Source organism: Hypanus sabinus, chromosome 2, assembly GCF_030144855.1.
Source record: "Hypanus sabinus isolate sHypSab1 chromosome 2, sHypSab1.hap1, whole genome shotgun sequence".
In the NCBI taxonomy this organism is placed as follows: domain Eukaryota; kingdom Metazoa; phylum Chordata; class Chondrichthyes; order Myliobatiformes; family Dasyatidae; genus Hypanus; species Hypanus sabinus.
In genome coordinates, this window is record NC_082707.1 from 47410307 (window position 1) to 47425405 (window position 15099).

Sequence of the window (15099 nt, forward strand, 5' to 3'; positions counted from 1 at the left end):
CAAATACTATCAATTGTTAAAATATTGCTGTAAGTGACCCTGTGGATCAAGCTCAAAAGTTTTTTCAAAAGTAAAATAAAAATCATCCACTGCCTGTGGAAAAGGCTTGAGAGATTTCCTTGTAATTTACACAAATTTTACCAAATTGGTAAGTAATAATGGTTTTAAACAAATGCCTCAAAGATGTTAAATAATTACTATTAAACTGAAACTGCTTATAATTGACAGGCACATATTTCTTCAGTTGTGGATCCTCAAAGTAGATTACCAGAACAGAGGTTTAACTTTCATTCTCAAAAATTAACTTGTATGCATCTCAGAAATCAACACAATATGCATCACTAATGTAAATTTAATAAAAAGGATGTCAATACATGAAGTTCCGTTATAAACTTCATATTGAAAAAGTAAGATGCATCATCCAGTGATTCATGGCACTTTCTTTGAGATGGATCAATTTTCTATCCAAAATTTTCCCTGAAAGATAAGCTATTCTCATATCAAACAGGGCATTGCCATGTCTGATATTTTAATAAGAGGTTCTTCAAAAACAACTCAATAAGATGTAAGAGAGGGCTCATGACCAGATTTTTAAAAACTCTGTCCTGAGCCTTTAGGCTCATCAGGCCGGTGCTTATGCTGGTTTCTGTGGCGTGAAGCAACTGAGAGTACGAGACCGCCCCCCCACCCCCAGGATAGGATGCGAGGTTAACCCCCAGCAGTCTGCCGGTACCCATTTTCAGCTGGGTGGACTGGAGCAATGTGTGGTTAAGTGCCTTGCTCAAGGACACAACATGCTGCCTCGGCTGGGGCTCGAACTCACAACCTTCAGATCACTAGTCCAAAGCATTAACAACTTGGCCACGTGCTACAGTTAGTACCTGATCACAGATAGTAAATAATTATTGCTATGATAAACTCTGTGTTTTAAAGCTGGACAATTAGAAACACAGAAAACCTACAGCACAATCCAGGCGTTTTGGCCCACAAAGCTGTGCCAACTATGTCCTTACCTTAGAAATTACCTAGGGTTACCCATAACCCTCTATTTTTCTAAGCTCTTATGCACCTATCCAGGAGTCTCTTAAAAGACACTATTGTTTCTGCCTCCACCACCATCACTGGCAGCCCATTCCATGCATTCACCACTCACTGCATAAAAAACTGCTGATATCACCTCTGTACCTACTTCCAAGCACTGTAAAACTGTGCCCTCTCATTATAGCCATTTCACCCCTGGGAAAAAGCCTCTGACTATCCACACAATCAATGCCTCTCATCATCTTATACACCTCTATCAGGTTACCTCTCATGCTCCGTGGCTCCAAGGAGAAAAGGCCGAGTCCACTCAACCTATTCTCATTAGGCATGCTCCCCAATCCAGGCAACATCCTTGTAAATTTCCTCTGAACCCTTTCTATGGTTTCCACATACTTCCTGTAGTAAGGCAACCAGAACTGAGCACACTTCTCCTAGTGGGGTCTGACCAGGGTACTATATAGCTGCAATATTACCTCTCAGCTCCTAAATTCAATCCCACAGTTGATGAAGGCCAATGCACCATATGCCTTCTTAACCATAGAGTAAACCTATGCAGTAGCTTTGAGTGTCCTATGGACTCGGACCCAAGATCCCTCTGATCCTCCACACTGCCAAGAGTCTTACCATTAACACTATATTCTGCCATCATATTTGATCTACCAAAATGAACCACCTCACACTTATCTGGGTTGAACTCCATCTGCTACTTCTCAGCCCAGTTTTGCATCCTATCAATGTCCTGCTGTAAACTGACAGCCCTCCACACTATCTACAACACCCCCAACCTTTGTGTCATTAGCAAATTTGCTAACCCATCCCTCCACTTCCTCATCCAGGTCATTTATAAAAATCACGAAGAGTAAGGGTCCCAGAACAGATCCCTGCTGCACTCCACTGGTGACCGACCTCCATACAGAATATGACCCATGTACAACCACTCTTTGCCTTCTGTGGACAAGCCAGTTCTGGATCCACAAAACAATGTCCCATTGCCTCCTAAATTTCTCATTAAGCCTTGCATGGGGTACCTTGTCAAATGCCTTGCTGAAATCCATATACACTACATCTACAACTCTACCTTCATCAACGTGTTTAGTCACATCCTTAAAAAATTCAATCAGGCTTGTAAGGCACGATCTGCCTTTGACAAAGCCATGCTTACTATTCCTAAGCATATTATGTCTCTCCAAATGTTCATAAATCCTGCCCCTCAGGATCTTTCCAATCAAAATACCAGCCACTGAAGTAAGACTCACTGGTCTATAATTTCCTGCGATATCTCTACTCCCTTTCTTGAATAAGGGAACAACATACGCAACCCTCCAATCCTCCAGAACCTCTCCAGTCCCCATTGATGATGCAAAGATTATTGGCAGAGGCTCAGCAATCTCCTCCCTCGCTTCCCACAGTAGCCTGGGGTACCTCTCATCCGGTCAAGGTGACTTATCCAACTTGATACTTTCCAAAAGCTCCAGCACATCCTCTTCCTTAATATCTACATGCTGAAGCTGTAAGACTTACACTGTAAGTCATCCCTACAATCGCCAAGATCCATTTCCGTAGTGAATACTGAAGCAAAGTATTCATTAAGTACTTCTGCTATCTCCTCCGGTTCCATACACACTTTTCCACTGTCTCACTTGATTGGTCCTATTCTCTCACGTCTTGTCCTCTTGCTCGTCATGTACTCATAGAATGCCTTGGGGTTTTCCTTAATCCTGTCCCCCAAGGCCTTCTCATGGCCCCTTCTGGCTCTCCTAATTTAGTTCTTAAGCTCCGTCCTGCTAGCCTTATAATCTTCTAGATCTCTATCATCACCTAGTTTTTTGAACCTTTCGTAAGCTCTTTTCTTCTTGACTAGATTTACAACAGCCTTTGTACACCACGATTCCTGTACCCTAACATCCTTTCCCTGTCTCATTGGAATGTACCTATGCAGAATTTCATGCAAATATCCCCTGAACATTTGCTACATTTCTACTGTACATTTCCCTGAGAACATCTGTTTCCAATTTATGCTTCCAATTTCCTGTCTGATAGCCTCATATTTCCCCTTACTCCAATTAAACACTTTTCTAACTTGTAAGTTTCTATTCCTCTCGAAAGCTACAGTAAAGGAGATAGAATTGTGATCACTATCTCCAAAATGCTCTCCCACTGAGAGATCTGACACCTGACCAGGTTCATTTCCCAATACCAGATCAGGTACAGCCTCTCCTCTTGTACGCTTATCTACATATTGTGTCAAGAAACCTTCCTGAACACACCTAACAAACTCCACCCTATCTAGACCCCTTGCTCTAGGGACATGCCAATGGATATTTGGGAAATTAAAATCTCCCAGCATGACAACCCTGTTATTATTAGACCTTTGCAGAATCTGTGGGCCTACCTGCTCCTCAATGCCCCTCTTACTAATGGGTGGTCTATAAAAAAACATCCAGTAGAGTTATTGATCCCATCCTGTTCCAAACTTCCACCCACAGATACTCAGTAGACAATCCCTCCATAACTTCCTCCTTTTCTGCAGCCATGACAACAGTGCCATGCCCCCACCTCTTTTGCCTCTTCCCTGTCTTTTCTGAAACATCTAAAGCCTGGCACTTGAAGTAACCATTCCTGCCCCTACACCATCCAAGTCTCTGTAATGGCCACAACATCATAGCTCCAAGTACTGAACCATGCTCTAAGCTCATCCACTTTCTTCATAATACTCTTTGCATTAAAACAGACATATCTCAAACCGTCGGTCTGAGCGTATCCCTTCTCTATCACCTGCCTATCCTCCCTCTTGCACTGTCTCCAAGCTTTCTCTATTTATGAGCCAACCAGCTCTTCACCCGTCCCTTCAGTTCAGTTCCCACCCCCCAGCAATTCTAGTTTAAACTCTCCCCAGTAGATTCTGCAAACCTCCCCACCAGGATATTGGTCCCCCTTGGATTCAGGTGCAACCCGTCCTTTTTGTACAGGTCACACCCACCCTAAAAGAGGTCACAATGATCCAGAAATCTGAATCCGTGCCCCCTGCTCCAATCCCTTAGCTATGCATTTATCCTCCACCTCACTCTATTCCTATACTTTCTGTCACGTGGCACAGGCAGTAATCCTGAGATTACTACCTTTGTGGTCCTGCTTCTCAACTTCCTTCCTCACTCCCTGTAGTCTGCCTTTAGGGCCTCCTCCCTTTTCCTGCCTATGTTGTTGGTATCAATATGTACCACGACCTCTGTCTGTTCTCCTTCCCACTTCAGGATATCATGGATGCGATCAGAAACATCCTGGACCCTGACACCTGGGAGGCAAACTACCATCTGTGCTTCTTTCTTGCGTTTGACCCCCTAACTATAGAGTCCCCTATCACTGCTGTCACCCTCTTCCTTTCCCTACCCTTCAGAGCCACAGGGCCAGACTCTGTGCCAGAGGCGTAAGCGCTGTTGCTTCCCCCAGGTAGGCTGTTCCCCTCCCCCCGCCCATAACAGTACTCAAGCAGGAGTACTTATTGCTAAGGGGGAGAGCCACAGGGGTACTCTCTAGCTTCTTACTCCTGCCCTTCCCTCTCCTGACTGTTACCCACTTATTTGTCTTCCCAGGCCCTGGTATGACTACCTTATTTGTAGGCTGTCATAGGCTATCTCTAACTCAGAAACCAGGACAGAGTATTTTCTTGAACAGCAAGTGTAATAAATGTTACACACAGTTCAAGACTTCAGTTCAACCTTCAGAAGTATTTTTAAGTTCCAAGGTTTTGCACATTACAAATTAGTGAATGCTGAGGTACCATTTCCCCCCAAATCACCTTGGTCAGCGTAACCTTTATTCCCCACTCCCAAATGCTTCTGAAAGGATTAGCAAGTAAAATCTGGCTAAATTCAACATATGGCCTCAACACGAAAGATCTGAGCACAAGATAAACAAGTTAAGCCAGTGTTCAAGTATCCTATAGTTTTGTATTAATGTGGAACATTAACGTAAGATCACTTCTGCATGGAGAACACATTTATAACACGTTTACCAGTATTTCCCTTTCATCAGTGCATATATTACAGTGCATGCAATTATTCCCATTTCTTTGGACTATCCACAATAACTGATAACTGCTACATTTCAGTTTCAACAAAATCTTACTTTAAAAAAAAATTTCAGACCAGAAGTATCATTGTGTTCAATTCTTAACAACACAAACCAGTTCAGAAACTATGCCCATTCAGTGCTTATACTAATAAAATAACGAACACAAAAGAAAATACTGAACAATTCATCATCAAATTGATTCAGTAACTTTGATCTATCTCCTTCTCAGCTCCTGAAAAGTTGCTAATCTATCATGGATTCCCAGGACAACCAAGTACTTCCTTTAGGGAACAGATTCAAGTCCTTTACCAGCCAACAAACATATTTCACTCTATATTACTAATCAATATGACTATTACGAATTAAACTGGCCTTTAACCCTTCATTATCTTAATAATACTGCATCTTAGACTATATTTACAGAAAGAAAGATTAACTGTGTTGATGAACTTTTTTTATAAAGTACAGTATATGTTGGAATTGACAGCATAGGGAAAAAAAGTCAGATCAACCGTTGATCTGAACATCGTAAAATTAAAAAAGCAAATAGAAATAACAAAGATGGACAAAGAAACAATAAAATATGGTAACTCATCACAAAGTAAGAGAAAAATCACTAGATAAATAACCATAAGCCTTGTACTCTGTTTGAATACAAACCGAACACAGGGTAATTACATGATCTATTTTACTGTCTTGTATTTCAGAAGAGTAACTGATCACAGATTTGGCTTTTTGACCCAGCACAACTATAAAACAATTCTTCTCATTCTCAATGTGCTCCATAAGTAATTACCAAATACTCTTCAGGCAAATTCTAAGGTCTAAGAAATAAAACACTAACTTACATTAGAATACAATTAAATTTGAATATGCAAAAATGAGATTAAAATATATTCAAAGACAAGATTTAATCAATAATGGAATTAAAAACAAGGATTATGGGAAAAAAACAGGGTAACAGACTTGCAGAAAACTGCATCAAACAGGATCTTATTGGATGGCAGTTGTCAGATGAAAAATAGGAACAGTAAATCACGAGGTTTCCCTTTGCTCCTACTTCAATGGTCTTACATCTACTCTTTATTCCAATCACAAACATGAGAATGCTGGGAATCTGAGCAACACCACACAAATTGCTGGGGGAATGCAGCAGGCCAGGCAGCATCTGCGGAACAGAGTACGGTCAACGTTTTGGGCCGAGACCCTTCATCAGGACTGGAGAAAAAAGGAAGAGGAGTTGGAGTAAGAAGGTGGGGGGAGGGGAGGGACAGGAGAAACACGTTGATAGTTGAAACCGGAAGTGTGGAGGAGGGGTGAAGTAAAGAGCTGGGAAGTTGGTGGGTAAAAGAGATACAGGGCTGCAGAAGGGGGAAATCTGAAAGGAGAGGATAGCCATGGAAGAAAGAAAGCAGGGGGGCACCAGGGAAAGGTGATAGGCAGGCAAGTAGATAAGGCGAGAGAGGGAAATGGGAATGGCGAATGGTGAAGGAGAGGGAGGAACATTACTGGTAGTTTGAAAAATCAATGTTCGTGCCATCAGGTTGGAGGTTACCCAGAAAGAATATAAGATATTGTTCCTTCAACCTGAATGTGGCCTCATTGCAACAGTAGAGGAGGCCATGGACTGACATGTCAGAACAGAAATGGAAAGTGGAATTAAAATGGGTGGGCACTGGGAGATCCCACTTATTTTGGCAGAGATAGCGTAGATGCTTGGCGAACTGGTCTCCCAATCAATGTCAGGTCTCACCAGTACACAGGAGGCCACACCTGAAGCACCGGATACAGTAAGTGACCCCAACAGACTCACAGATGAAGTGTTGCCTCACCTAAAAGGACTGTTCAGGCCCTGACTGCTAGCGAGGGAAGAAGGTATAGGGGCAGGTGTAGCACTTGTTCCGCTTGCAAGGATAAGTGCCAGGAGAAAGATCAGTGGAGAGGGATGAATGGACAAGGGAGTCGCGTGGGGAGAGATCCCAGTGGAAAGCAGAAAGTAGGGGGGGAGGGAAAGGTGGTGGGATCCCATTGGAGATGGCAGAAGTTACAGAGAATTATGTGCTGGACACAGAGGCTGGTGGATTGGTAGGTGAGGACAAGAGGAACCCTATCCTGGGTGGGGTGGAGGGAGAATGGGATGAGTGCATACGTGCATTCTGTAACTTCTGCCTGGATTTCCAGCATCTGCAGATTTTCTCTTAATTGTGATTGGAATAAAGAGTAGATGTAAGACCATTGAAGTAGGAACAAAGGGAAATATCGTGATTTACTGTTCCTATTTTTCATATGACAACTGTCATTCAATAAGATCATAGTTGATGCAGCTTTCTACCTCTCTGCCTTCCCCCCGCCATAATCCTTGATTTCAATTCCCTTATTGATTAAATCTTGGCTTCACCTACCACCTTGTGCTTTTCCGCCCCTCCCCTACTTTCTTACTCTGGCTCGTCATCTTTTTTTCTCCAGTTCTGCTGAAGGGTCTCTGCCCGAAATGTCGACTGTACTCTTTTCCATAGATGCGGCCTGACCTGCTGAGCTCCTCGAGTATTCTGCGTGTTATTCTTTCTTCCAGGTGGCTTAAATCCAAATAATTCAGCTGCTTCTCAAAGTATATTTCCACTTCGCTGCATTTTAATGTTCCTTAATAAATTACCAAACTCATAAAAATACTGAATTTTCAAGAGTAATCTGCATTTATATACTGATCAAGCTAATTTAGATTCTAGGTGCAGGTTCAAAATATCACAGCTATTCTAGAAGAAAAATAAATTCTTCCAGGTGCTTGCAGATGCTTTGCCTAAAGAGCCGCCAAGTGATGCTTCTGAAACTGTTTCAGTAAAAAAGAGATTACAAATTAGGTATAAGCACTGATTTAGAATTAAAAGGAAAGGGAAGGCCTGTAATGTGCGAAAGGACAAAATGATTCAAAAATTACATGCTGATGCAAGTTATTCTTTGGTTACACACGGGAATATATATTTCCAATCTATTTTTCTGTCTGAAGGATTCAATACAAGATGTAAATGAAACAATATTAGATGTCCTGGTAATTTTGCAAAGAAAAAAAAATACATACTGCTCCACAAATTATTGTGTCAGTTTTCAGGTGCAGAGAAATTACTCTTGTGTTTGCTATTCTCAACAAACCATTAGCTCACTGCTAACTGCTATTTTGCCCTGGCCTATTCTCTCATTCTAATTTTACATGCCCTTATTCATTCCAGACTTGGATTATGGGCAAATACCTTGTATTTTAAAAGAATAGCTGTTGTTGAAGGAGCAGTCAAACTTAGTGCTAATTTGGGAGGCTGGGGTACATAATGGCCCCATGCTCAAGAACACTTACATTAAAGATTCTGTGCGCAAGGTTGCTTTTTAAGAATGTGTACCTTGGGTATTGTGGTGTGTTCTTTGATTTGGATCATTCGAATTAGGGCTGATTATGAGTAGTGTTGAAGTTGTTGGGGGTATCTTGGGGTGCAAAAACCACAGGTTTGGGACTCAATGGTAGTTAGGAGTAAAGTAGGATTTTGGTATCCTGAGGATGGGGTGCAAGACACTGGGGAGTGGGTTACCACTGTTTTGATTTTACTTATTAGAACAAAATGACTTTTCCTTATTTTATGAAACCTCTATCTGTAAGATAAGGGAACTTTTGAAGGTTTAGTTTTGAAGCTCAGATACTATTGGAGTACACTGCTTACACTGTCAACACTCAGTGTTAGGTACTTGAGCCTTAGCTTTGTTAGTGCTGAATACAGTGCATATCAAATCAATTCACTTTCACAGCAGAATCAGTGATATAATGAGAGAATCAGAACCAGGTTTTATACTGATTACAGTAATCTGAAATTACTTACATTTATTTCATATATCAATATCTCAATTGGATTCTATTTCTTTAATTAAAAAAATCAATTTATTGTTCCAATATTAAAATAAACATTACCAATGCTTTGGAGTAACCTGGCTTAAGCTGATCACTTCATCCAAAATCTCATTTTTAGCTTTTTCATACAGCTCGTTCTAATGAAAGAAAAATGAGTATTAGATATGGGCATCAAATTGCTCATACAAAAGCTATTAAACAAGAATTGGAAGTTACCCTGTCTAATTCTCTCAGCTGTGGATAGTTGTTCTTCCATTCAGTCTCAAGGTTAAATCGAGTAGCTATAATAACACAAAATGCACTTTAGTTAATTAAATGAAATGCTGAAATTATCCTGGGCATTAATGAATTCTCTACAAATGAAGTTCTCTCTAAAACATAGAATTAATTTCTTTACCCATGAACCAAAACATCTTACTGACATGATGGACTTCACTAACAAAAGATGTAACTAATCAATCATACACTTCTAAAATCTGCTGGGTTAGGTCCAGACCACTGGAACTTTTCCTCAAACAACTGCTTTGTATGCTCCCCATTCAACTCAGCATTCTAACTTTTATTTTGATCTCAATATTATTTGCTACAAACTAATCGATAAAAGCATTTTAAAACTGAAACAATGATCAATCTTACACTGACAGCTAGTGCACCACTTAATTGAACTTGTTACATTGTATACTTATCCAGAACTATATCACTGAGAGTACTACAAAACAACATCTTTAAAAAAAGTATTGACCATTAAAACATAACTCTCACTGGGATCTGTTAGATCAAAAGTTATTGAATTTGAACAAGCTTTCATTTTTCATTCTGCATTGTGTGTAATTGCCCCTATACTCATACACCCTGCTGAATTTGATTGGTTTGATCATGACTCTGAAAACACAGACCAGCAAATATACTCCACCCCAGAGGTTTCCAAATCTTTTTGGGTTACCACCCCCTTGGATCCCAGACCATATTCCCAGCGCACCCCTCTCCCTTTCCAGCCATTACACTAAAACAATAAAGAATTTTGATTTACAATGTACAGTGAAGGAAAATAGGATCAGCAAATTCAAAGCAGTGACAAACAATCGCAAACTTATTCAAATCTATTTAAAGCTACAAATAAAATGTCTTTAGTTATTTACAGCAAAAACAATTTCCATCAAAATTTTAGAGCTTACATTAGTGTTCCAACTATTTACAACTTTATTACTTTTTCACCGTTCAATGAGACGAATGGGCTTGATGCAGCTGAATGCCATTCAGAAACTCAGATCCCAACATTCAGTAATTTGCAGTCTGTTTCTTAGCTTTGAAAGAAGTTGAATGGCTTCACTGAAACCAGGCTCCACTAAGTATGATGTTGGAAAGGCAATGAAGAACATCTTAACTTTTCTCCAGCGTTCAGAGATTATTTTTCTGCAACCAGAAGTCTTGATATGATTTTTTACATCTCAGCTTCAGCTCAGTCATTTTGTAGCGAGATCAGTTCTTCCTCCATTCTCCCTGTTAATTCCTTATTACAAACATTCAGGAATGGATGTATTACCTAATCTGGAATTTGGATCGAAAGGGGATCCTGAAATCTGACATGTCTTTATGCAGCTCACCCAGGTGGGCACAGTTATACTTGAAGATCATCATCTGGTATTCTTTCTTTCACTTCCAACTCAGAAAGGCTCGGAAACTGGAAAAGGTCGCAACAGCCAATGTTGCATTAAAATAGGGTTAACTTGGACAGAAATGTGCTAACAACTGTTTCGACTTTGTTAAGATTCACAGCATTTCCTTGCAATTGAAGACTGACTTCTTTAAACTTTGCAAATAATTCTGACAAATGAGCAATGCCGTGCCTAATATTCTTGAGTTGATTACTAAATGAAGCATTTGAGTCTTCAAAGAATTTTATCAGTTTCAAAAAGTGCCTCAGGCAGTTTCGAGAGCTATCTGACTTCTGTGTATAACAGCAACCATTCGAACTGTTCATCATTCTCAATACATACTTCTCAAAACTTAATATAAGTTATGCTATAAGTTATATATTATATAAGTTATAATAATGTTATAATGGCACGATTGTATTTACTGCTATGATAATAGTATTTAATGATTTGTGCAGCCAATCACTTAGACTTTTTTGTGACAAGATGACGGTAAATTATACAGTGAAGAGTAAATATGTTAGGCAGAGCTTTTTTTCAGGAATGTAATAAACCTACGGTGGCATCCTGTCATTGATGGTTCCCCATCAGTTCACAAGCAGGAAAGTTGGTGAGTAGAATGTCCTTCTCTTTGAAAAATTGCTCAACAACCCAAAATATTTACTCTTCCTTAGTATCTGTTTCTAAACCCCTTGAAAATAACATGTCTTGAACCATGCTTTCATCTTTTATGAAGTGAACATAACCAAGGAGCAAACACTCGCTACCTAGTAAAGTTGGCTCCTCCAACTGCAGAGCAAATTCTGTTGTCCTAAGTATGTTGCACAATGTGTCTTCCATATTCTCAGATATTTCATCTATTCATTTTTGAACAGAGTTGCTGCTGAGCGGAATTGCTTTAATTATTTTGTCTGGTGACTTATGCAAAACTGTACTTAGAACCTCCCTTACTGTTGGCAGAATAAATTCTTCTCCAATTGTATGGAGCTTTCCAGATTTAGCAATGAAATGCTGTATGAAGCACACAAACCATCACCGTCTTGTTGTGAAGTGGCGGCAAACATGTTTTGAAGTGTTTTCCATTTCTTAAAGCTTTCACAAAATGACTGAAAATAAGTTCCGTTCTTGTTTGCTTTACCAGAATGTATTATATTCAAATGTTCAAGGAGCCTGGACAGTTTCATTGCCTCATTTAGGGTTGATTGCTTAGTGCTGATATACATCCATATTTCAAATGTTCCAGTCTATAGTGTCTACACTTCTTCACTTGATCTGCTTCTGCCATTTTTATTATGGATTAATAACCACAATCTATTAAGTCCTACCTCAACTGCGATCAATAAAGGGAAAAGTTATGACACCATCACAGATCAAGCAAAACCTAACTTTCTGACTGAAGGTAAATAAAGTGGAGCAGGAATATCTTGGTTGTGCCAGTTTTAGGAACCACTGCTCTACACAGTCAAAAGCTGCAAAATCCATTTTGACTACCTTTTTGGACTGATAATTGCCTCTGATGTTTCTAGTGGTCTGAACTATAGTAATAATGCCCATATTCCACCATTTTTTACTTAAAGCAGCTAAATTAAAATCACCTAGCTTTCTGCCTTCCTCAGTTGCCACCACAGTGTAATGTACATTTATTATTATCAATACTGAGTTCTTAAAATATATCATTTCGATTGCATCTATTTTTATCTCTGTCACGTACTTAATAGAAAGGGCGTACATTCCCAGTACCATAAATAACAAAAGAATGAAATTCTTATTCTATGGGAAAATAACTTCAATAAAGTTCAATTAATTCCTCATACTTGATGAAAATAACATGGATATGATAGCCAGTTCTCCTCCATAAATCTCAGTTATATATTTCAGACATGAATATTCTATTTTTCCACAACTGTAATCTACAACAGGTTTACAAGCCCCACTTTATCCACGATTCAGTTTCTACCACCATATCACTTAGCTACAGTTTTATTTTCACCACTGACTATCAGTCTTAGACTTGGAATGACCATGACCCAGAATTCTGTTTCCTTCATTGGAATGCAAAACCTCAGGAAAGACTGTTTAGTGGGAAGGATTAGGGCTTCAATGTAACAGAAACACCACCTTCAACATTTATTAATCCATTTTAAAAAATTTTAGTTCCTTAACTCAGTTTCTATCTCAACTTGCTACTTCACAAAATACAAAATTGGAGGCCAAGATGTACAGTCTTATATTTATTAAGTCAGTTCTTCCTGATTCCAAAACATATATTATTGCTTTTTATTTTTTTAAAAGGAATTTTGTCCTTCTCTTGAAAATAAATATTACCTTACATTTTCTTAGATGTCACTGTTAAATTGATCACAAAAAAATCTTAAGCTGAATATGTAATCTTATAACTATGCAATGCTATTGGAACAACAATTTCCCAACATGCATCTATCTGACCTATAATGAGTAATTAATATTTCTGTCAATGATTTTGATCCCTGAAGGTTCAGTGAAGCCTACCTACACTGGTAAATAAATTAATATTTATATAATAGAACACTAAAATTAAAATGAACTCTCCTTTATTTACTTATTCTGCAATTCACTATTAAGATTATGTTTAAATTACAATAGTGTTGGTACTGGAGGAAAATATTCATGAATAAATTTGACTGCCCATTAGCTGTTTTAAAACTAATTGCAAAAAGTATCACAGAGCTAGATTTGAACACATTGACAGAGCTTCCCACAATGCAAAGCATTCCAGAAGATATCAGAAACATTTAAAATCTCTCTAAATCAAGGTTAAGAATTTAAAGTGTTAAGATAATTGAAAAAAAGTACAAAATAATCAAAAAAAAATCCTAAAACAAAATTTAAAACATTAATATTTTCTGTCATAGTTACCATTTCAATGAAATAAATGGGAATACTACATCAAGGCGTGGTTTGAGTCAATTTCCTATCATGGGTAATGGGGTGTGTTGCAGTTCTGGGCTACTTTACTTAAATCCATAAGGTATCTGCAATCAGCAAAACTTCCCTGAACAAAACCTGGAAACTCTATGGATAGTCATATAGGGAACTGTCAAGTATTTCTTTCAAAATTCAGACTTACCTATTCTTCATAAAACTACTCCTAAAAGTGTGCAAAAAAGACAATTCTTCAGTTTCTCTTCCAATAGTCAATCTTGTTCTCAAAGGTATGTTTCACAACTATTCTTCCCTGCATTTCTCATCCACAAAGATACCTAATTCTAATGTTCTCAAGCAGAGTAACGCAAACTGTAATCTAGTTATTTTTTATGAATCTGTTAATAAATGCATTAGTCAGTGCTTACTTATGATTACCTTTAAATGCATCGGCTTGCTGTTCCACTGACTCTCGCACCATTTTCCAGAAACAATCCGATACTGCTAGGCTTAGGTTCTTGGTTGTCACTTGGTGTGCTTTCAGCATTCCTGTCCTGTAATAGAAAATAACACAAAAGCCAGCTGAATTCAACTACCGAGAGGGCTAACTGATACAAAAGCAACCATGGCAACTTCTGCTGTCCCATTAACCACCCAGCAAATTGCAGCTTTTATGAGAAGTACCCAGTCAAGTCAACCAATTCTTTCTCTCTCGCAATCTAAATGAGGACAGCAATGAAAAATTACAAAGAAACCAAGAAAACCTGATGTAGAGGTCATAAAAGGATAAAGATAAAGCCTTACATGACTACTTTCACAAGCCTGTAGCAAGCAAAATTGCTTGACCCACATTAGCCACAAATTCTAACAAAGTACAAAGTAAAATTTACTATCAGAGTACCTACGTATCACCACATACAACACTGAGATTAGTTCCTATCGACCTATTTAGCTATTACCGTAAACAGGATCAATGAACAACAAACTGTGCAAATGCAAATATAAGTACATAGCAATAAAAAAAAGAGCATGAAATAACAGGTTAAAGAGTCCTTAAAGTGAGATCATCAGTTGTCGGAACATCAGAAACAGAATGAGTGTTGTTATCACTTTTTGTTCTAGAGCCTGGTGGTTGAGGGGTAGTAACTGTTCTTGAACCTGTTGGTGCGAGTCCTGAGGCTCTTGTACCTTTTACCTGATGGCAGTAGCCAGAAAAGAGCATGGCGTGGGTAGTGAGGATCTCTGATGATTGATGTTGCTTTTCACTGGCAACGTTTCATGTTGATGCGCTCGATGTTGCGAGGGTTTTACCTGTGACATACTGGGTCGAATCTACTACCTTTTGTAAGACTTTCTTGCTCAAAAGCATTGGTGTTTCCATATCAGGCAATAACACAGCCAGTCAATACACTTTCCACCACACATCTATTTTTGATGACGTGCGAATCTCCGCAGACTCTTGAGAAAGTCGAGGCACTGTCATGCTTTCTTAGCAGTTACATTTATATGACATGTTCAGGACAGATCCTCTGAGATAGTGAC

At 39.0% G+C, this 15099-nt stretch overlaps 1 protein-coding gene across 5 annotated transcripts in view; it reads right to left on the reverse strand.

The window, feature by feature from the left end:
- The window catches only part of opa1 (OPA1 mitochondrial dynamin like GTPase), a 127820-nt gene that overhangs the window by 49837 nt on the left and 62884 nt on the right, over positions 1-15099 (reverse strand). For all 5 annotated transcript variants that reach the window (XM_059945616.1, XM_059945600.1, XM_059945607.1 and 2 more), the window contains 3 exons: positions 13996-14111; positions 9218-9282; positions 9062-9138 (listed from right to left, as the gene is read on the reverse strand). In XM_059945616.1, coding sequence (XP_059801599.1) covers positions 9062-9138; positions 9218-9282; positions 13996-14111 — 258 coding nt within the window. The remainder of the gene's footprint in view (positions 1-9061; positions 9139-9217; positions 9283-13995; positions 14112-15099) is intronic.